Source organism: Pygocentrus nattereri, chromosome 26 (genome assembly GCF_015220715.1).
Source record: "Pygocentrus nattereri isolate fPygNat1 chromosome 26, fPygNat1.pri, whole genome shotgun sequence".
NCBI classification, from domain to species: domain Eukaryota; kingdom Metazoa; phylum Chordata; class Actinopteri; order Characiformes; family Serrasalmidae; genus Pygocentrus; species Pygocentrus nattereri.
This window is the reverse complement of record NC_051236.1, coordinates 12702688-12726481: the sequence shown is the minus strand read 5'-3', so window position 1 is coordinate 12726481 and position 23794 is coordinate 12702688. Positions and strand designations below refer to the sequence as shown.

General features: G+C 38.8%; 1 protein-coding gene across 1 annotated transcript; it reads left to right on the top strand.

Annotated features, from left to right (window-relative positions):
• Nucleotides 1-849: 849 nt before the first annotated feature.
• On the top strand, nucleotides 850-23410 carry LOC108427572 (immunoglobulin-like and fibronectin type III domain-containing protein 1). Its single transcript, XM_037534822.1, has 25 exons — nucleotides 850-933; nucleotides 2998-3074; nucleotides 5241-5267; nucleotides 5826-5948; nucleotides 7929-8068; nucleotides 11572-11671; nucleotides 11755-11778; nucleotides 12535-12583; nucleotides 12748-12937; nucleotides 13084-13197; nucleotides 13307-13475; nucleotides 13604-13876; nucleotides 13984-14478; nucleotides 16969-17093; nucleotides 17298-17439; nucleotides 17622-17915; nucleotides 18027-18323; nucleotides 19553-19732; nucleotides 19857-19985; nucleotides 20552-20860; nucleotides 20949-21034; nucleotides 21478-21670; nucleotides 22089-22385; nucleotides 22750-23076; nucleotides 23217-23410. The coding sequence occupies exons 2-25, from the start codon at nucleotides 3044-3046 to the stop codon at nucleotides 23219-23221; spliced, it is 4119 nt and encodes a 1372-aa protein (XP_037390719.1). The 5' UTR covers nucleotides 850-933; nucleotides 2998-3043; the 3' UTR covers nucleotides 23222-23410.
• Nucleotides 23411-23794: the final 384 nt, after the last annotated feature.

Below are 23794 nucleotides of genomic sequence, written 5' to 3'. Positions count from 1 at the left end.
GCCCAGAAATGTCTCAGGTCAGTGGGTGAGATTTATGTTTATTCTCCTGTCATACTCTGAGGGTTTGCCATGTTTAGGGCCCAGCCCATGTTGAGGTTATGAGAGCAAGCTGTCTGGGCATATCAAGGCTTGTCATCCCCTGTCAATGTGAAATGTAACCCTGTTACAAGGGCAATACAAATTAGCAGACAAATACTTCAGCACATTTGTGTTTTACAAGGTGGAACCGGGGTCAGGATGAGTTAATGGATTTCATGCAGATTTAAATGACTTTGTATTATATCATACAATCTGAGTGAAAAGGACCTCACACCTAAAGGGATTACGTGTAAATGATGTGCTGCCAGCACATGATTTAAAATACCTTAGGTGACCAGTTCAGATGTCTTTAATTGTCCAATAAACTTGGAACATGATCCATCATAAAGGTCATCGTCATGGCACAGCACACCCTAAACAATCAGAAAATACGCAAAACACGTGAATACATTTGTCACTGTGGCACAAACTACAATTACTTTATATTTTCTGTGGTTTTACTTCTACGGTTTTACTGTGCTAAAATTACTGAACCCTTGAGAGTTGATGGTAAAGTCTTATCTGTTTATCTATTCAAAAGAAATGGATGTGATCCTTCTTCTGTGGAATAAGGTGATATGGGTTCTATTTCTTGATAATCATATCTGAAGATTCACCCAATGCAACTCAAATTTTGCTCTCAACTATTCCTGCGAAATATGAATATAGCCTTGTGCAGGACCTCCTCCCTAACGTAAGCCTCAACCAAATAAAAACCATAAATGTGGCAGCTTATAAACCTCACCTCCTATAAGGTTTCCATGTGGCCCACCAAAATTGTATTGCTGTGCAAGGAGGACTTGCACTACAATTCTGGAGTCCGAAAACGTTTACAAAAGGTAACAGGATTTCAAGGTGAGTCTTTTAATCTTTTCTTTGCCACTCGGATAAATTCATCACAACTTTCTTACATTTGATCATTTCATTCAGGCATGTGTCTAAACATGGGATATAGTGGGAATACTGAGAGTGCATGATACATGAAGTTACCTTGAAATATCAAGGATAATGTTAAGCAGATTAAGAACAGTGTGAATGATGCACAGACACAAATCACTGGCAGCTATAGATTTTACACAATACATCATTTACACACTTAAATGTAAACTAAAAACTTTTTTTTTAACTCAACGTGAGGTCACTGGTGAGCTGGCTCACAGTGGGCACTTACACCTTACAATTTAGAGATGATCTGACCTTTTTATAGCACATGAGATATTATAGAGGTCATGATTTCTTTTATCAAAGAAAACATTGCATTTAGGATTCTGACATGACAGCTTTGAGTGACAAAACTAACTTTCTCTACTGATTTTTTTTCTGACTGGTGTCAAAAGGAACTGAAAGTAAAGTTATTTGTCACTGGCAAATTTCTAAAACCACATTTAATTGCGGAGCAAGTTTTAAAGACAGATTAATTTCTTTGTTTTTCCTTTGATGTGACAGCCTATTAAGCTACAACAAGAACAAGAAAAGCATCCAACTGCACACACATCTTCACTGGGAAAAAAAAATCGCATATCCACAGTTGGACAGATTTTGTTTGCAACTGATATTTACATAGTGTCAGTTATGTAGTTTCCAGGGCCATGTAATTATACAATTAATTAAATACATACACATATACACCAATGAATAATCACATACTCACATAGTTTTCTCATGATCAGAAGCCGTTTTAGTGCAAGTGATCTTTGGTCCTGGTCATTTTATTTGCTGAAGTACTAATTTATTTAAAAATAAAACTGATTCTACAGAAGACGTGTGACTGCTCTCCCAGTACATCTCTAATGGTTTTATGAGGTATGTGACCTATCAAAAGCAGAGGATAAATAGCTACCTCATGCAGCGTGCAAACGCATTGCAAAGGATCCTGTGAACTTCAGAATGCCATTAAAGGCTTTATTATCAGTCTTGTATTACTCCATATGTAACTTGTATCAAATCAAATTCTTAAAATATCTTTATTGGTTCATTTTTTGGAGGTCACAGAAGCCATTTCTTGCTAATTAAGGAGTAGCTATTACTATTATTTTGGGAGTTCACACATCAATGTTTCAGGTACTGGAAGAAAACACACAGAACAAAGCATGACAGGCATATAAGATTAAAAGTATATCAACATCAGATTCCTGCTGACGACAGATTGCCTTCGTTTTATTATCTTGAGGAAGCAGATCGCGGTGTCTATGTGGCTGCTGAAGAAATATGACCATCAGATGGAGTTTCATATTTCTTGCCCTCACACACAGGCTTCCTGGGAGGAGAGCATCTATGTTTTGAAATTACATCTACATAAAATGTTTTGAAATAATAACTAATAAAAAATACTAGAAAACATTTTATTCATTTTAACTTCAATACAACAGTTTAACCAAACAGATGCGGAGCTGCCAGTTTACCTGCCTTGGCCATTTTATCAGGAACGTCTACAGCACATATAACTGTGCTGTGGAAGTATAATGACTGTATATTTGTTTGCTAAACAATTTTCTGCCAGATTTTACCCCATATATCAATAAAATGAGACCACCACAGGACCACTGCTGACCAGATATCATTTGTGTTAGTCATTCTCTGGCCTTTCATCAGCGCACAAGACCATTGCTGGCCAGATATAAAAAGACCTAAGCAATTCTGTTGTGCCTGGCACAAACATATCAGCACACTTACATGCAACTACTATGCCAATGTCACCATTTTATTGAGAATAGTCCACCACACAAATACCACGTGGTGATCATTTTAAATTGATGGACATTTTCTACTGATGGATGGTAGGTGTGTCTAATAAAATGGCCAGGCCAGTGAGTGTAGGCACAAGAGAGGTGCACCTAATGAACTGGCTGGTCAGTATAACCTGAGCACTGTTCAATATTACCAAAATGCATTTCATCTAAACCCACTTTTTTACTTCAGAGCCAAAACACCTCGCTGAATTGTGGAATTAAAGTAGGAATTCAGGATGTCTGCAGGAAGAGACACCACAGGGCAGGGTAAGTCAGCCTTCTTATTGGCCCTCATTTCCGTCAAGATAGTTCAGACATGAATGCCCGAAACCTCTGAAAAGCATAATTGAGTGTCAGAACCTGAATATGCAAGTGGGAAAGAAAGGCTTTGGAATACAGCATCATTACTGAGATGTCCATGAAAACGTTGTTAAGTTGGTGACATGCATGCAGTGTTCAAGTGTTTAGATGGGTAGGATGGAGATCTATGACGGAGGACAGTCAAGAGGAACAGAACTAGGCAGCTTTTTGAGCTAAATATGACAAGTCAGCCATATTGAAATCTGCGAAGAACTGAAGAGGACTCTTTGCTTTTCATTTTCTTTTTTCAATAATCACATTACTATAACTGTTCTTATTTCCAACGTCAAACATGACTCAGCAAGAAGTGAATTCCAGCAGCTTTGGAAACTTAGTTTACTTCTATTTTTGTGGTGGCATGTTGTTGTTGTTGCAATATGCTTTTATTTTTTAGAAGCAACTTTTTTTCCCATCTTGTCTGTGTGCTTGTGTGCATAGTGATTAAAATGCATATGCAATGTTGACAGTATTAAACCTACCAGCTGATCAGTAAATGACCAGACCAAATAGAAATAGACTAGGTATTATTTTTTACTTATTCCAGAGTAGCAACAGGCAGCAAAGCTTTGTAAGAGACACTAGCTCTTAATAAGAAACTACACGGACGTGCCAAAAGTCATGTGCTAGCAGTATGGAAATTGATTATGAAGTGTTGCTACCTCAGGGGTGACCTTAAATGGCCACACCTGCATAAGTTGTGAAGTTATCTTGTGAGTGAGGGTGAACATTGGACTGGTGAATTATTGGAGTTTGATCGAGGCATGATAGCAGATGCCAGACTGATGGGACATTCCATTTCTGAAGTTGTGTGGGTATTTAACATTTCTCAATCCACAGTGTCATGTGTGCACTGGGAATACATCACAGATGCTTAATATCATGACTGGCAGCATCTGGCTAGAACAGACAAATGACTCTAGCCAAAAACACATTCACATTCAATGCAGGAGGCCTCATATGCATATCCCGCATGTCAGCCCATGGGATACACCACAACACCATGACACCAGCCAAAACACCTCACCTGGGCTTGTGAGGTTGCTAAATGGTCCTTAGCGGATGGGCAACGTGTGGCATGGACTGATGAGCCACAGGGCCAATTGTTTTGGGTTGATAGTAGGGTTTGTATGTGACGCAAATCCCATGAAGCCTGGGACCCCAGTTGAGAACAAGGCACTGCGCAGGCTGATGGTGGTTCCATACTGGAGTCCCCTGGTCCACTTAAACCAGTCATAATGTTTCACTGCTTGGTGATCATTTGCAGCCCTTCATGGACTTCATGTACCACCCAGAATGACTGGATATTCTAGCAGGGTAATGCACCATGCCATGAGGCCTAAGTTGTCCAGTATTGGTTCAGGATGCATTCTGGAGAGTTCTGACGAATGAAGTGACCTGCATGTCCGCCCGACATGAGCACAATCAAGCATTTATGGAAAGTGGTGGAGAGGTCTATTCACACCCGAGATCCTGCACCTACAAATACCACCGAGCTGTGAGTGGCTATCCAGATGGCATGATTTAACAGACTTGTAGAATCAATGCCATGTCGAATTGCTCCAATTCGTCGGGTCTGAGGGAGTCCTACACGATAAGTTCCTGTCCCATGACTTTTGGCACATCAGTGTATACTAAGCCTGTATTATCTTCACAAATGCAGCACACTATTACTGCAAAATTTGCCAGTATTGCCACTTCCACAGACTCTACCATTTTTTTCTTTTACTGATTTACTTATTTTTCTATTTCATTTTTTCATTTTATTTATTTCTTTTTTCTACTACTTTTTTACTTTTATTTTAATCTGATTTACATTTCTCTTCTTTTAATGTGGTTTAGTCAGCCACACATATAATATATACATTTATTACACACATAACAAAAAATACATACATAACAGACAAAACAAGTTCATAGACTGTCCCCTTTGTGTTATTTGCACTGTTGTTTTTTTTTTTTTTTGTAACAGTGAGTGCCTTGAACTGTCTTTGTTTAGCTTTGCGTTGTCTCTATTGGAACATTTGAGTTCTGTCTTTATTGTCTCTATTCATGTGCACCATGCCACACTTTCAGGGGAAGACGACTTGCCACCTGGTGCAGGTAGGAGAAACTCCCATTTGTTTGTTTTAGGAGGAATATTTTAAAAAATTTAGTTAATGCAACTCACTACATTTTGTTAATTACTGTATTACTAGTTTAGACATTTGAGTGCTCCATTACGGTTTTACAGACATCAAAACGAAGCAGTTACTAAGTGTAAAAAGACTACTGAAGCAATGACATGACATGTCACAGTAATTCAAATCACTCCTCTCCTATACACATATATATACACACACACACACACACACACACACACACACACACACACACACACACACACAGTACTGAAATCCTATGGGTTACTCCCTTCTGACCTGTTCCTGTGGACAGGAAGTGCTGCTCTCTGGTGGCTTAATGAAGTTACTGTTGCAAAAGCTTGAAATCACTATGATTCTGATGTCACGTATATTTTTGGTACTTATAAGGCATTTTTTGAATGACGTAATGAAATATAATTACTGCTTTGATAGTTCTAGATAAACTGTAGCTGTTGCAGTGGTTTACAGTGCTTATGCTGCCTCCTATTACAAATCTTCCCCAAATCTTCTTTACCAGTGGCAATCAAAAAGAGATCCAGGGTGCCAGGTGTTATGATCACACAGTATGTAGAGAACCTTCCACCTGGAAAAACTACCCCAGATTTCACCAGAAAACCTACCGCCATGACCGCCCAGGAAGGTACTCAATGTTTTTTTTTTTGTTGGCATGATGCAGAAAAGGTTCTGCAGTATGATACAATAATAGAAACGATTCATTTTCTCTAATTAGACTTTTCATTTATTTAATTCAGGAAGTTTATTGACATTTATGTAAACTTGTTTTAAGGTTATGCTGTCATTTGCAAAGGTTTGAACAGCTGCACTCCACTTACACGTTTTGCTTGAGTTAACACATCCTTAATTTTTCTGTATTTTAGTGCATAATTTCTATGTATTAGCTGAACTTAGTGTACTAGAAAAAAAAATTAAGTGAAAATGTATCATTACTTTTGCACAGTTCACATTTTACGCTTAATTTTTTCCCCAATATTTTAAATTCAGCAAATAGTTAATGCCTATTAAAGTGTGCAGAAGTGTGTTCTCTGTAGTGTAATTATTTACACTATTTTCAAAAAAACAACACGTAATTTGACCGTGGGTGCCCACACTTTTACATACAACTGTTCATACCTGATTTAAATCAGACAGAAGCTGTTCTAAGTACCAGTAGTTTACACAGACATAATGTGCAAACAGGCTGTTGCGCCAATAACATACTTACAAGTGTTTAAATTTATGCATTTATTATTTTAACCAAGAAATTAATGTCATTTGAAATTACTTTTGTTGTTGTTGTTGTTAATAGTGTTCCTAGTAATCAGATATACCTCATTATTTTGTTCCAAATTTCAGGGGTGATTCATTTAAAACAATTTGGCACCATTTCAAAACAGCACTAATAAGCTTTCCAGTGGCCTGTCAATGCTCATCCCCAAAATACTTACTTTGTCAGCCTTGATCATCTATGTAAGTGATTATTGTTGGAACATTTCCTTTGCCTTGAAATATAAGTATGCATCTTTTACTTGCAATTTTATAAGTATTTATAAAATTATGTACAATAAAACTTCAAAAATGACTAAATGGAGTTTAACAATCACGAACAATCATAATTAGTGTCCTTAGAAATAAGAGCACAAACTAAATTCATGATCCATCCATTTTCTACAGGAGACAGACTACACCTGCTGTTTAATATTAACTTTACTTTAAGTTTTCTTTCCTGGTGAATCATCCCGCTATTTTGAAGCACATGATATCTGAACAGCCACATTTTTATGAGCAGTAGGGCTGTAGCTTCGTCCACAAAGTCAATACTATGCTATAATATTCCCATGATACATATACTCATTTTGACAGACTGTAAAACATTACACACAGGCAGAGGTTTTAAAACATGCTGCTTGTGTGATGAGTGCACAGTGAGAGAAAACAGCAGAGGGCATAACGGTTTGATTATCTAATTAAAAGTCTACGATTATACAATGATGGAAGTAGTCATTAGGGGTAGGCCTAACAAATGTCACTGTATTTTTCTGAAGCCTGTGGCTCATAATAGGTAAAGAGGAAGGGACTCCAGTTCCTCTTAGTACACACAGCTGTATTACTATAAAATTATGGCAGTGCTGAAAATTCAGACAAAACTATGAAAACTATGAAAAAAGCACACATACTGTTTCATGTCTGAGAATATAACGGATTGTATAATTACGCCATCCAATTAAAACACAGAAAACAAAGTTATATGCAAGCTTGTGATGAAAGAGATTTTTTAAGTTTAAACTTAAAGGAATTCCTCACAGATAAACATGAAAAATATTCAACATGAAGCTTTGAAGTTTGTAAATCAGTGTTATTATGTTCCAGTCTACCATTTGCCCAGTCCTGACCCTCAAATACATCTGCATTGCACGTTTAATGACGTCCCTGCTCCCAACACACCTGATTAACGACTGACATGAGCTTAAAAAGGCTTTTTGAACCTTCTGTCACCCTCGCACAAAACTGAACAGGCATGGGCAAAATCATTTTAGCTGTGAAATCAGAAATGTGCTTGTATTGCATAAAACTCCAGTTGTCTGAGCAAGCTTATAATATGATCTGTCCTATCTGATTGCAGGTAAGAAGGCCTTCTTTAAAGCAGTAGTGACAGGAGAACCAGCACCCACTGTAACTTGGGCACGCAACAAAGGAGAAACTTCTGACCCTGAGAAATATAAGACACGATATGATGAAAAGACTGGAGAATATATTTTAGAGGTAAAACATACATTTCTCGCTTTTAATACAAAAAAATGGTTGGCATTCACGAACCGTTCTTAAAAAGAAATTTCCTCTTAAAACTCAGTTTCACGATATTCACCAACGTTTTCTAATTTAGGATTTGTTCTCAGGTAACAACAGAATCTACACACACTCAAGAGCACAAAGGTGCAAATAATTCTGAGATTTAAGAACACGTTATGTATGAATCTGATGCAGACTTCTTTTTAGGGCCTTCCTCATCCTCAAGAACAACTTTAAGAAAAACCTTAGGAAGAAATTGGTGAACGAGGCCCTTCATGTATAATTTTGTCTGTGATCAGATCTTGTAAGTAGTGTGAAGTGGCCCTGGCGGAGTCTGATCCGTGATTTTATCCTAGTAAATAGTGGCAGGGACAAGATATGGCAAAATGCACATAAAAATGAAAGGGATCTTTAAAAGTTTTGAAGGCACTGTATTTCCACAGCAATGTCTTCATGCATATCAATGACTGAATCAGTATGACTGAAAGTCAGGCCCCCATTAGGACACATAGCAAGAAACTTCCATCTTACCAGTCACTCTGCTGGGGATTTCCAGTGAGAAGCATCTCTGTGAAATGACAAAGACACAGTAGATAACATTAAATGCAGCGACACACAGACCTAAAATATTTACCACAAAGTTTCACTAGTTTCTGCTAACTGCAGTTGCAATCAGGTGGTTCGCTTGTTAACTCGCAGACTATTCACTATTTATCATGGGCTATATCCTCAACTAACTAGGCAGCCAAGCATCGAACAACCAAATGACTTTACAGACACTACATTCAGAAACACTGCTTCTTAAAAAACCTACGGATATCTGTGTGACGCCTGTCAAGTCAAACGCACGACAACCCTATGAACTGCCATTATTGATTAAGTTGTAAATAAGTTGTTTACACAAAGCTGAAAGTAAATGATTAAAAGTAAATCATGTAGTTACAAGAGATGTCAACTAAGTACTTTAATGACCGACTCCCCAATGGTTTTGTCACAAGTTTATACTTCACCAACACGCTACACCAACAGGTTTCCTGTAATAATGTTCAGTGGGAATGTTTTGCTACTAGTGTTGGAAGTATTATGTCTTGGAAAGCGACAGAACGTCTTTCACTGAAACGCTTATGTTAAGCTCCCCTTTCCCCTAAGAAGTGTTTATGAGGAAGAACTCGAACTACAGATCAGAGTTTTATTTCTTCTAAGACTAAGAATGTGTGATCTCAAGAAAGACATTAAGTAAAATGTAAAATGACACTGATTTTCATTTGTTTATAAAATTTGAGTGAAAGCTGCTGCACACATCATCCATATATCAAAATATGCAGTGAATATAACTTAGGTCTTCAACAGTGAACTAGCTAGTTAAATGTGGAGTGAAATTAACGCTGAAATTTCAAATAATGTTGCAAAATGGAACGTTGTTATACACTGCTAGCTAGGTTAGTTAGCTAGTATAGAGAGCAAGATTTCGGACTTATGTGACTAGCTAACGTCAACATTTCAGATAGCAGTTGTCTAGGCTGTAGCTATGCTTTTGGCTAATGTGCTATTTAATTTTTTCCACCCTTCAAGATGTTCCAAAAGATTTCAAACAACAAGAAGCCTTTCCAACACGGCGCTGGGAATCGTTTTCAACCTAAATCTGATGAAAGCTTAGCTAAACACAGCTAGCGTAAGCAGACAGCTAGGCTAGCTAGCTAACGTTATTTTACATAGCTAAGCTAGCCAGCTAACCTACGACGCCAGTGTTAGCGGTTCCTGACGGACTGAGACGGTGGTAGAGCTAAAGACACACTGCTTACAGAGTTAAGACCCAAAGTAATCTTATCGCGTTAGTATTCAGCTTTATAACCTTTATAAAAATAGAAACTGACAGGGGAAGTAAATTAACATTCGTCGCCTGCACTTGATTGAGTGCAGCTGTTGGTGAAATGTCATCTGTGTTGTTTGGGCTGAAAACGTCGTTCGTCACATAAAACTGTCATTACAGTACCAAAAGTGATTATTTTGGCGAGACTTTGGTGTAACGTACGCTGTGAGTAAACACAGGACGTAAGTTGCTGAAGTAAATGATGATGTGTATTAGTGGTCTAAACAGCTTGTGAAGCCCTCCATACACACACTGTTTATTATGAAGGTGTGCACACCGGCAGGCCGAGACATCTGAAGAATATTCACCTAAAAACGGCAACATCGAGTGCACAAGCAACATAACTTATTATCACGTGGCCAAACTTACTGGCTTGTAATAGCTGCAGGTTTTGTCGCGTATCAGTGTTGGGGAGTCGATTCCAAAAGAATCGATTCTTCGACTCCAACACGTCTGGTAGTCGAGTCTTGGCCAGTGGCGCTAAGGCGACGTTTCACAGCAGGTAAAAGTGGCCCAAATCTGATTTTCTCACCAAATCCGATTTTTTGTTTGGCTGTTCACACTATCGTTTAAATGTGACCTGTATGCGACATCAGTCTGAACAGATCACGCTTTCAAACCGACCCGCGTGCGCAAAAGAACAATACTTCACTTGGCTCGTCCAGAGGTAATCATCCAAAAAACGAGTCACTCCCGGTTTCCTCTTCACCACTTTATGAAGTTCCAGTGGTTGACAGCTGGACTCATCACCCCCAGTGTGTTCGAGTTCGCTGTAAAAAGGGCGCGTTATTCGGCCAGGTCCACTTCTTTAGTTCTTTTGGTTTGAAACATCAGCCTGAGTATTTATGAGTCTCAGCAGTGCGAAATGTGGAGTTGTACTGACGTAAAAGTGGCATGAATTTTTAGTACATCACATTGAGTTTCCCTTCGCATGTCACTATTGTATGAAATAAACTGAATCTTCAGCATATCACTGCAGTCGGTTTCTACTGAAAATGTCCTGAGTTAGACTCATTTAGGGTGCTGTCAGTCTCTGCTGCAGCGGCACGGCTCTCACGCCCACGCTCTTTTAAAACTGCAGGTATAAAAATGAGCTACACTGGTGTTTCCCGCAGTGCGCTGCTGCCCCCTGGTGGACTGCGGAGGCATTACAGCCACAATTGAATTATTCTGCCTTTAATGGCTTTATTTTTTTATCCTTTATGATCATTTTCTCGCTGTACTCCTCTGTTCCTCGGTGGGATGAATCAGTTTATATGTGTGTAAAGTGCACATTATTAGATAATATTGTGATTAAAAATACCCACAAAGAACATTTGAGTTCCCTTTATTTTATCATTAATAACAAACAAGCAATTATTAAAATAAACAAACAACAAAAAATAACGGAAAAAGTAATTTCTATTGATCTCAATCTTTCTTTCTATTAATCTCTGTTTTTCTTTCTTTATATTAATCTGTTTTTCTTTCTTTATTTATATTAATCTCTGTTTTTCTTTCTTTCTTTCTATTAATCTGTTTTTCTTTCTTTCTATTAATCTCTGTTTTTCTCTTTCTTTCTTTCTTTCTTTCTTTCTTTCTTTCTTTCTTTCTTTCCTCACAAAAGGTCCTAAATGTGACTGTAGACCATGCAGACACATACAAATGCTTTGCTACAAATCCATTTGGAAGAGCCGTTTCTACAGCTACGCTGAACGTTATCGAGGGTAAGAAATAAATTACACTCATGTCAGTGATAAAAATCTCCTAGCTTGTCTTTCAAACTTACTGTTATCACTCTCTTTTTCAGTTGGATTCAAGAAGAAGAAGCCTGGTATGTATGTTATTGAACCACAACGTTGATGTAAGACTGAGAACGAATGTGAATGAGAGGGAAGGACATTGTTGCATAGAAAGTCTTATAGAACGAAATCTAATCTGAAAACAATATGATGACACGTTATGTGTGCGGGAGCCTCATTTGCTTTTCTTCTAGTGTCATTCATTCTGGAGTAAAACCTGCTCTGTGTATAAAACCTCCTCCCATATTGCAAAAACCAAACAAAAGAGAAAATGCACAATTTGGAATTTTCTTGGACTGAGATTTAATACCGTAATTACGTTAAAGCTGCACTATCTATGATTTAGTTTTTTTTGTTAACATTGAAAGAAATAACATTACTGAGTCCAGAGAAAAAACGCTAAGATATGGTGTGAGTGTGCGGCTGTGAGTCAACTTGTAAAGCCTGAAAAAACGATTTAATTGTCTGCTGCATCAGGTCGGAGTTCACAGAGATTTTAGAACCATGTAGATAGTAGATAATTCAGTTAAATCCCTATAAGACACATTCTACACCAAGGACACCCACAACACAAAATGCTCTCCATGCAATTCCACATTATCACCAGAGAGGTCTCCAAATCCCCAAATCATACGTAGTGTAGCTGTCAACAAACTACACCAAACATTCCATTCAGTCTGAAATGTTATCAGATTACAAATATATATTCTAATCAGTAATTAAACAATCTGGTAGGTCACAGATATATTTGTTCATGTGTTTATTAGTTTTCTCCTTTTATATTCCAGGTGCACAGAATGACCCTGAAGACTTCAGAAAGATGCTGAAGAAAACTGTGTACAGTATAACATCTGTTCCTTTTAGGGGTTCATTTTTTTGCTATGTAGATGAATATTGTCTCCGTAATGAAAATCCCCTCTCAAAAGATCAAAAACCGAGCTTTGTTTGTTGTAAAGATGCTTTTGAAATGTTTGTTTGGCTTTTTGTGACTTTTAATTTAGAATTGTGAAGAAGAGGAAAGAAAAACCGAAGAAAGAGGGAGAGATTGACCCAAAGTTCTGGGAGGTGTTGCTGAGTGCCCAGAAGAAGGACTACGAGCGAATCTGTCGTGAATTTGGAATCACTAATTATCGCTGGATGTTGAAGAAACTTAACAGTATGAAGAAGGAACAAGAAGAAGAACAAGCAAAGGTATCGGAATATGCTTCGGAATATGTCTCTGTTTTCAGCAGCTCTAATATGGCCTACTTTTCTGTGCATGGATCAGTTTAGATTGACATAGCGTTTAAGTTCCTGAGCTGGCTTATTGTATCCCACCTATTATCATGTCTTCACAGGTTGTTGAAAATGTTGAAAACCTGAAACAAATTGAGGTGAAAACAAGTGGAAACGCTGAATTTGAAATTGACATGAAGGTCAAGGATCCCAACAGCAAAGTTTTTCTCTACAAGGTGATGTTCAGTAGAGTCTTCACTGCACAAAGTATCGACAGTGATGCAGAAACTATTCAAAATCAGTCTGTTTAGGTGCTTAATACCTAATATCTTGATGCTTCTGCAGGATGGTGAAATGCTTGACTATGGTGATGGCACTGATAAGTCTTCCAAACACAATATGAAGAAAGCTGGTGATAAATATACATTCAGCGTCAATAATGTTGGTCCAGAGGATGCTGGCTTATATCAGGTGGATGTTGACGATGTCAACATCTTCTCAACTGGTCTTGAAAGTAAGACGTCACTTGTATCAACATGCTAAAGACACATTTCTGATTTCTTTAATTACACCAAGTTCCAACTGCATATATTTTGGACTATATTAGTTCGGTCAACTTAGATCAATAATTTCTTTCCTCAGTTCCTGATGTGGAATTTGATGGCATGTTGAAAGACGTTAAGGTCATTGAAGGACAGGATGCTACATTTGAGTGTGTCTTATCTGGTCCTGTGACAAAAATCACATGGTGTGCAAACGATGCCTCTGTTGAGGCTGGTGATAAATATAACATCACAGTGTCAGAGGACATGCTCACTCACAGATTAGTAGTGAAGAACTGCCAACCAGAAGACAAGGGCATCTACACAGCCATCGCTGGCATTAAGTTAAGCAAAGCCTCCCTGAATGTTAAAGGTGGGTTTTTATATGTAAATATGTAATATGTAATTTTACATTAAATATGTAATCTCCAATATTCCATCTTCATATTCTCTATTCTTAATATTTTTCTCCATACCTAGATGATCCAAATGCCCGTGGGAAAGGCCAGAGTGGTGTGGATGATGCTAACAGCGTGGCTGAAGAACAGGCCAGGCTGCAGAAGGAAAGAGATGAGGCAACCAGAAGGGGCCAAGCTAAAAAGGACGCTGCTTTGGCTGGTGGATCTAGTTTAAGAGATGGGTTTGGAGGAGATGGAATCAGTGAAGACAGAAGTAGGCGGACTGGAGAAGGAGATGGAGATGGTTCAGGAAGAGATGGATTAGGAAAAGATGGTTTAGGAAAAGGAGGAGCGGGAGATGGTTCCAGAAAAGATGGCTTAGGAAAAGGTGTATCAGCAAGTGACGGAACAGGGAAAGGAGGATTAGCAGCAAATGAGTCAGGAAAAGATGGTTTGGGAGGAGATGGAAGAGGTGGAGCAGGAACAAGTGGAGACGGGTCAGGTGGTGCTGGGACAGGAGATGCTAAGCATAAGAAGCGCATCAGAGATGGCCCACTGGTCCCTGACACTATAACAGGTGTGTTCAATGCTGTTGTTCGTATATAACACAACAGAGCTGATTTGGAAGAGTAAATTCAAACAACCCGGGGTGGAAATAGCCCAGATTTACTTCCACTTGTTTTCCATCACTGAAAAACACCAAATGAGCTTTTTAATCAACCAATAAATTCTTGAATCTAGTGCTAAAGCTGAAAGAACAAAAACCCTTAAATTCTGTATGTTGTCATCAACAGTACTTTTGATTTATCATTACAAATTAATCACTTTATTTACTCAAACAAGAAGAAAGAGTACATTTGTTAACAAATGTTAACCTGGAAAAGGGAACATGTATTTTAAAAACAACAGCCTGGAAAATATATATTTAAAAAATGGAATTGGTTTATAAATTAAGTGGTATAGCCGTTTGGTGAAATTTATACAAACAGATATGTGTGAAGTCTCCTAAAGCTTAATGGAATTTTGCATTACAACTATCAAACAAACCTTTGATCATGGACAAAATGCTATTTCACTAAATTATCTTGCTCATATATAATGGGATTTACTAGAAAGGTAAAAATGTCTAGGGCCGATTTAGATAAGTTTTCATATACACTATATTTCCAAAAGTATTCACTCATCTGCCTTCACACTCAGATCCCATTCTTAATCCATAGGGTTTAATATGATGTCGACCCACCCTTTGCAGCTAGAACAGCTGAAACTCTTCTGAGAACGCTTTCCACAAGGGTAAGGAGTGTCTTTATGGGAATTTTTTTACCATTCTTCCAGAAGAGCATTTGTGAGGTCAGACACCGATGTTGGAAGAGAAGGCCTGGCTCACAGTCTCCACTATAATTCATCCCAAAGGTGTTGTGCAGCTCTGTGCAGGCCAGTCAAGTTCTTCCACATCAGACTCGCTCATCCATGTCTTTAAGGAACATTTCTTTGTGCACTGGTGTGCAGTCATGTTGGAACAGGAAGGGACCATCCCCAAACTGTTCCCACAAAGTTGGGAGCATGTAATTGTCCAAAATCTCTTGGTCTGCTGAAGCATTAAGAGTTCCTTTCACTGGAACTAAGGGGCCGAGCCCAACTCCTGAATAGCAACCCCACACCATAATCCCCCCTCCACCAAACTTTACACTTGGTACAATGCAGTCAGACAAGTACCGTTCTCCTGGCAACCACCAAACCCAGACTCATCCATCAGATTACCAGACGGAGAATCAGGATTCGTCACTCCAGAGAACATGTCTCCACTGCTCTAGAGTCCAGTGGCAGCGCTTTACACCACTGCATTCCACGCTTTGCATTGCGCTTGGTGATGTAAGGCTTGGATGTAGCTGCTCAGCCATGGAAACCCATTCCATAAAGTTCTCTATGCTGTTCTTGAGCTAATCTGAACGCTACATGAAGTTTGGAGGTTTGTAGTGATTGACTGCAGAAAGTTGGTGACCTCTGCGCACTATGCGCCTCAGCATCCGCTGGCCCTGTCATTTTACGTGGCCGACCGCTTTGTGGCTGAGTTACTGTTGATCCCAATTGCGTCCACTTTGTTATAATAGCGCTGACAATTGACTGTGGAATATTTAGTAGTGAGGAAATTTCATGACTGAACTTTGCATATGTAGCATCCTATCACAGTATCATGCAGGAATTCACTGAGCTCCTGAGACCGACCCATTCTTTCACAAATGTTTGTAGAAGCAGTCTGCAGGCCTAGGTGCTTGGTTTTGTACACCTGTGGCCATGGAAGTGATTGCAACACCTGAATTGAAGGATTTGGATGGGTGAGTGAATACTTTTGGCAATATAGTGTATTTAGACAGCTAACATGCAGTGAAAGGTTGACATGATTAGGCTATTTAGCTCAATATCAATCATTACCTCCCCTTTAGGTCACTAATTGAATAAGGACATTTTAAAATGAGCTCAGTTCTTTTTGTCAAACATATGAATCATCAAGATATATTAATGACATTCATTAGACTCTGAACATAATGCAGTGTCATAATCAAACAAGAGATATGCAGTGGCTGATAGGGAGACTTTCCTGCAGTGTCCTTTGAAATGAAACTGTTGATTACTACTCCCTGTACAGTTTGAAGTTCCCTTACAATAGAACTTTTTACTCCCTATGGTTTGGAATCACCTTAAAATGTCTGAATACTCTATGCAGTACACTTTGCAGGGAACTAGGAGGGTGATAGGAATTCACCTACGGACAAACTACTGCAGAATGTGCTATCATGGACACTGGGCGGGCACACCCTGCTGCAGAGTGATTTTTCGTTGGCTGAACATGCTGTTAGCTGATCAACACTACTTTGGCTCATGCACATGCTTTAAATACAGCGTAGAATAATGCAATATGCGCTTTTTTGTATTAAAAATACATATAAATATATTATGTTATATATTAGTGATATATTACTTTATATGGTATATTACTTTTGCTGTCTAAAATTTTGGATTACAAGAATTAAACATGTTTTCATATTTCCTCTACATTTTTGTCCAGAACCTGGAGTCCACTTTCTCAGTGGATTATCAGACTCCACTGCCAATATTGGAGAGTCTGCAGAATTGACCTGTAAGCTTAGCAGTAAGGACTGTGTTGGAATTTGGTACAAAGATGGTAAAAAGGTAAAGGATAACAGATGAGTTTTAATGACCAGATAAAGCTAACATACGTATGAACATATGTCCTTTGGTATTTTGACTTGACACGCTTTACAGAATTTAATGTCCGTTTTTGTAAAATGTCTTGCAGGAATGTCATAACAGAAACATTATCCTTAATATTGCATGTTTTCTATTTTCTGTGTACGTTCTGTGTTGGAATCTTAGCTGGAATCTATAGATGGCATTACTATTGTAAAAGATGGAGCCACTCATAGACTAATCATAAAGAACTGTAAGGAGGAAAATACAGGCACATATAAATTTGAAGCCGATGGACGTAAATCAGAGGCAATGTTGCGCATTGAAGGTAAAAACCTATTCTTATGTTTTTATGAACTTATTTTTTGTCAGGTTATCATATAGATGAAGTGTATATTAATATGAATGTAGGTGTGCTTGCCAAGGCTTAACTTTAACAAACACACTATGCCATAACATATGGACCCTGGGTTACAGTTACTGATTGTGTTTAACTCTGTTCTTGTTTAGATCCACCAAAAATCAATGCAGATGCCTTGGGTAAATTCTCAGAACCTATCATTATAAAAGCTGGTGAAAATGCTATTTTCAAGCTTCCATTCTCGGGTAAAGAACCAATGAAAGTGCAGTGGTTCAAAGATGAAGAGGAGCTTTTACATGGACCCAATGCCAAGATAGAGAGTTCCTCAACTCACAGTCGGCTATTTCTCACCAAGTGCCAGCGTAAAGACACTGGAGAAGTCAAAATTAAAATCAAGAATGAATTTGCCGCCATAGAGGCAACATCAAAACTCATTGTCCTCGGTATGTCTAGAACTGGATTTGTAGAACATAGTTAAGACCCTGAAAATAAAAAGGTAAGTCTTCTGTATTTTGTACTAATAGTGTAATATTTCTACATTTGTGATTTTCTAGACAAACCCGCTCCACCGCAAGGGCCTGTAGAAGTGGTGGAGAGTTCATTGTCTGCTATCGAGTTTAAATGGAGGCCACCAAAAGATGATGGTGGGTGTCCTGTGACCAATTACTACCTGGAGCGCCAGCAGCTGGGGCGTAACACCTGGACTAAAATTGGAGACATCCCTGGACAGCCAACCTACAGAGATACAGACATAGACCGTGGCAGGAAGTACTCTTACAGGATCAGGGCCAAGAACTCAGAAGGCATAAGTGGCTTGATGGAAACTGATGACATCGCAGCTGGCACACTGGGTAAATTTTCGATAAATGTTTCTTTTAATAAGCTCTATTGGTGGGGTTTCATTCCACTTCTCTTATGAGCCTCAACCAGACACATCACGTACAGGGTTATACTCCTCAACCTATTCCAGTTCAAGCAGAATGAAATGCCATCAAAGACATACACCAACTGGCCACTTCATTAAAACCACCTTTTTGTATCTACACTTATATAAAAGAAACAGTGCAATAAACATTTTTTCCCCTTATTTCAGATGTAGTTGATAAGCAAGATGTTTAATGTTCACAATTTGCTTCCTTAGTTTAGTTTTGCCCTGAGGGTACCATTGATAACAAAAACTAGAAGTCAGAAGTACATTCCCAAGACTCATCACATAAAACCTGCATAAGGTCACACAGCCTTGTCGATGTGGTTTAACATACAGTTTGACTGACTGTGAACTATAAAAATGAACAAAAGTTTAAACTCCATTGTGTAGCTGAGCGCTTTGGTCAAACCTGTGTTTCGTCAAAATACGAGTTGCTTTCAGGGCATATGGGCCCTACACTCTTAAAAAGATGGTTCTTTAAGGGTTCTTGGATTCTATATAGACCCCTGAACACTCAAGGCGGCATTTGCATACTTAAATGATTCTTTGCATTGTAAAATAGTTCTTCAGATTGATGGAGAAAATGTTGTATATGGTTCTATTTGAAAAGGGTTCTATATAGGACCAAAAAGGTTTCTTCTTATGTTATAATAAGAACCCTTTTCAGTGCTATATAACACCCTTTTCCAGAAAGTTCTGTACAGAACCACATTGAACACATTCTCTATCAATCTGAAGAACCATTTCATGATTCAACGAATCCTTTAAGCATGCAAATGGATCCTTGAGTGTTCATGGTTCTATATAGAAGCAGTGCCTTTACTAAAGAGGTTTTTTAGGAGTGTACAGATTAAACTTTGACTTTTTGTTGTTTCCTTTTATAAATGGTTGTTAATCTTGACTTTTTGAACCAAAGATATATATGTTTATGAGTAGAAACAAGAGAAATTGCAAACATAATTTAGTGTCCTCTGTGCTGTGTGTGTGCATGAAGTGGCGCTGGAATTCAACACAATACCTGTCATCTAAAATGCCTGCCCAATGCGTTCAGTTACCTGGCGAATAGATTGAATCAAGGTTTCTTATCTGCAAAGGGCAGATGTGGCATCAGGTCATCATACTAACAGCCTCATGACTCTGTTTTTCGTTTAGCCTTCCCTGGCCAGCCTGCTTGTCCAAAGGTGGTCAGCGCCTTCAAGGACTGCATTAATCTCTCATGGCTCACACCCTCAAATACAGGAGGAGGCAGTATTATAGGCTACAATGTGGAGAAACGCAAGAAGGGCAGCAATCTGTGGAGTCAAGTGAATCCTCCAGATGAACCAATCAGAGGTTCTTGTGCATCTTGTGTCAGGCCTATATTGGGCATGTTATTCTTGTGTATAGCTGCATGTACAGCTTGTCTTTGATCATTTGGATATTTTTGTATTTACTTATATTCCCATATTGTCCCTAGAGAAAAAGTATGCAGTGAAAGATGTAATGGAGGGAGGTGAGTATGAATTCAGAGTGGTTGCGATCAACACATGCGGTCCCGGAGAACCAAGTGGCCCCTCTGACTGTGTGTTCGCCAGAGACCCTCAGAGTAAGAGAGATCAAACAGCATGCTTTGTTAGACTTAGTAGAGTGAAATTAAAGGAAGGTCAGTCAGTCAGGGTCTGTTTGGTGTCGAAAGTTTGGACAAACTTTAGTTTTAGCACATGAGCTACAAGGCTAATAAGTAATGTAGGCTCATATCCCACCAACTAGTACAGTGTGAACTGCATACCTAAATCATCAGAAGCTTGCTTAAAACTGCTCTGTGTTGTTGAATAATCTCAAAAAGACTAAAAACATTGACACAATTCAGGCTTCAGTATGGTTGCTACTACCATGTTTAGGTATAACAGTCAATTTTTCCTTCCATTTTTACAGAAACGATCTGTCAAACAGTGTCTGTAGCACATGAGCACATTTAGACTCTCTAGACTACTAATGAATTGGTGGTATATAAACTTCACTTACGTCCTTCATTAGCCTTGTAGCACGAGTGCAAACCTAAAGAAGCAAACTTTAGGAACTAAACACATCTTGGCTGATCGCTTACATTTATGATAAGGATAAAATTGTGAAAAATAGACAGGACTTTTATGATTACTTTTGTGACTGTAGAGCCTCCTGGGAAGGTCAAAGATCTCAAAGTAACTGACTCTAGTTACACCACACTGTGTCTGGCTTGGACCAAACCAAAAGCAATGAACGGAGAGGAAGATGAAGCAAAAGGCTACTTTGTGGAAATCAGACCCACAGACCAGCTGGAGTGGAACCGCTGTAATGTCAGCGCTGTCGTCCAGACGTCCTTCACTGTGGTAGGTTTGAAGGCTTTAGCTGCGTACTGGGTGAGGGTGATCGCCACCAATGAGGGAGGAGAGGGACTTCCACGAGGGTTTGATAACTACGTCATTGCCATGCCTCCACCTGGTAAGAGAAATCATTGGGCAGCTTTGCTCATTGTTGTTTTTCCTTCATTTACAAGAACTGCCCCTCAACTTGACATTTGCCTTTGCAGTAAAACCGAAATTCACTGACCGTAAGATGAAAAGTTTCATTGTTGTGAAGGCTGGAAACACAGTGCGGGTTAACATACGCTTTGAGGTACTGCACTTCACAAAGGGTAACCTATTTAAAGCTCATTAAGGTGTAAACACACATGACCATGCAAAAGTTTGGAATCATTTTTCATAGAAATATTTTTTGCTATTTTACAAACAATAATAACATACAGTGCATATTCAAATATTATCTACAGTCTATTCACTCATATTGGACACCTTGCAAACTTTTTTTTATAGCTTCCTACTTATTATTCAAAACCTGGGACATTTCACTGGCTAATATATCATAATCATTTTATACATTATGCAACCGATTTGGTTTCAGATTACTGAAATTTAGTTACTTTTGAACAGTAGCGTAATTTGGAAGCTTCCCAGGAACCTACATTTTGAGCACTATTCAAAGGGTGACTGGACATTTTTAATGATGTAGCCTGTACAGTACATTTATTCAAATAATCAATACTCCATTTTTACCAACAGGCTTCTCCTTTGCCAGACATCACTTGGCTAAAAGATGGTGTGCCTGTGGCCAAACATGTAACAATTACGAATTCTGATAAAGGTTCTCAGCTGTTGATTCCATCATCTGAACACTCTGATACCGGCATCTACACCATTGTTGTGAAGAATATGGTGGGTCAGGACACCTTCAATGTTGAAATCAGAGTTACAGGTAATGTAAATAGGCATGCAGTAATAACTAATTTCATTTAAGCCACCTCTACACAGCTAATTAAAGTCATCTTGGATGGGTTCAGCTGGTTCAGTAAAACCATGTGTTTCTAGTGAGACACTGGTCCTAGTAGTGTGAAAAACTTATGAGGATAATTTTAGTGATATTCTTATTTGTCCCATGTCTGAATTTGTTTTACAAAATGAAGAATTCCTAACTCTTTCTTTTGTAAATATAAGTTGCATTTCAAAAAGAATGCATGTAAATCACTCCATTGAAAGATTTATGAACAGTACACTCCTTCTTCACAGCTTGATACAACCTTTCTGAGATGGATATAGCTGTACAGATATACCTCTGTAACACTAACAGCAAAAAATTACTGTTACTAATAATTGTGTGGGTTCATTTTTTCCAGATGAGCCCATGCCTCCAGGTCCAGTGCAACTTGTGCAGAATGTGGAGGGCACAGTGACTCTCATGTGGACTCCGTCTCCTGATGAGAAACGAGATGACCGGCTCCACTATATGGTGTTGAAGCGGGACTCTGTCAAGCGTACCTGGCGGACAGTAGCAGACCACCTCTTCAACCATAAATTTACTGCTGTTAACATCATGCAGGGGAGAGAGTATAACTTCCGTGTGTTTGCTAAGAATGATATGGGGCTCTCTGAACCATCTGAGTCTCCAGTGTGGGGAACTATCAAAAAGAAAGGTTTGGGCAAAAATGTTATCTTTTTATTTAGTATATGATATCAGGGGAAGGGATCACTGGGCCTGGAGGGCTGGATTCCTGCACAGGTTGATGATCTACCTGCTCAGTTCATTTCCAGGTTTAATAGGTGTGCTAGAGGTGTACTAGAGCCCTGTCCTTTTAACATGCCAGACAACCACTAGGCTTAAAATCCAAAGCCACATACTTCACAGACTCCACATACTTCAACACCAGACCAATGCACAGACAATGAATACTCACATTTTGTGTCTCTCCTGATAATCTAAATTACTATTTTTAAATCATGTCATAAGTCATATACCCAGCACAGCACTTAGCAAAATCCTGCTTTTCTTCTTCGCAGGGAAATTTGTAGTAAACCTGCCAGAGCCAAAGATCCTGGACTTCCGGTCAGCCCCAAAGTTTATTGTCCCTCTGAAACTACATGCAGCTCCAAAGGGCTATGAGTGCTACATGAGCTGTGCTGTGAGTGGTGACCCTACACCCCACGTCACCTGGTACCGCAACAACGTCAGCCTCAACACAAACACCAACTACTACATCACCAACACATGTGGTGTCTGTTCCATGCTCATCCTGATGGTGGGGCCCAAGGACACAGGAGAATACAGAGTTGTGGCAGAGAACCCACTGGGCAAGGCTGAGTGTTCCACCCAGCTCACAGTCAGAGGTGTGTGTCTGCATTACAGTGGAACATAAAGATAATAGAACATTTAACTGGAACATCACTGAAGGTTATGTTTCCTTATGTACATACATTATGATCATGTGATAACATCTACATATTTTCATTTTTTTTATAAATTACAGAGTAGAGGAAGTCAAACAATAAAAGAAGACAAGGAAATGGATCAAATCTACAGCTTGCTTGTGCCCTGCATTTACTCTACTCAGACTCATTTTTCCTCTCTAGCTTAAAAATGATTGGTGCCAGGTTTCTCTCAATAATGGAATGAAGCCCTTGTCATTTCAATGGCTTTGTTTCAAATAAAGTCATCATTGAATTCGTCATTGTCATCATTGAATTTACAGGCCATTTAAAAGTGACACTGTCTCAGGCTGTTGGTATTACCCAAAATGTAACAGGGCCTACACACTACTGTAGTCACACGTTAGATTTAGTTTTGACACTAGGTCTTAACATAGACAAGATTAACATCCTACTGCAAACCTCAGCAATCGCTGACCATTGCCTAATTTCGTATGAGCTACAACTTAGCCATAATAAAATTTATAGAAAACCTCCCAGAACTATCAACCCCAGTGTTCACTACATCAGACCCAATGGAGCTAGATTTACTAACCGATTATTTAGAAAATACCTTCCGACCTACTTTGGAAAATGTGGCATCACTTAAAATAAAAAGAATCAGGCAGAAAATACTCAC

Bases quoted from the DNA above. Each gene is read 5' to 3' on its own strand.
- LOC108427572 (XM_037534822.1), top strand. From the start codon at position 3,044: ATGTCTGCAGGAAGAGACACCACAGGGCAGG. The intron at 5,268-5,825 runs GTAGGAGAAACT...CTTCTTTACCAG, and splicing joins CGACTTGCCACCTGGTGCAG to TGGCAATCAAAAAGAGATCC. The intron at 17,916-18,026 runs GTATGTCTAGAA...GTGATTTTCTAG, and splicing joins ATCAAAACTCATTGTCCTCG to ACAAACCCGCTCCACCGCAA.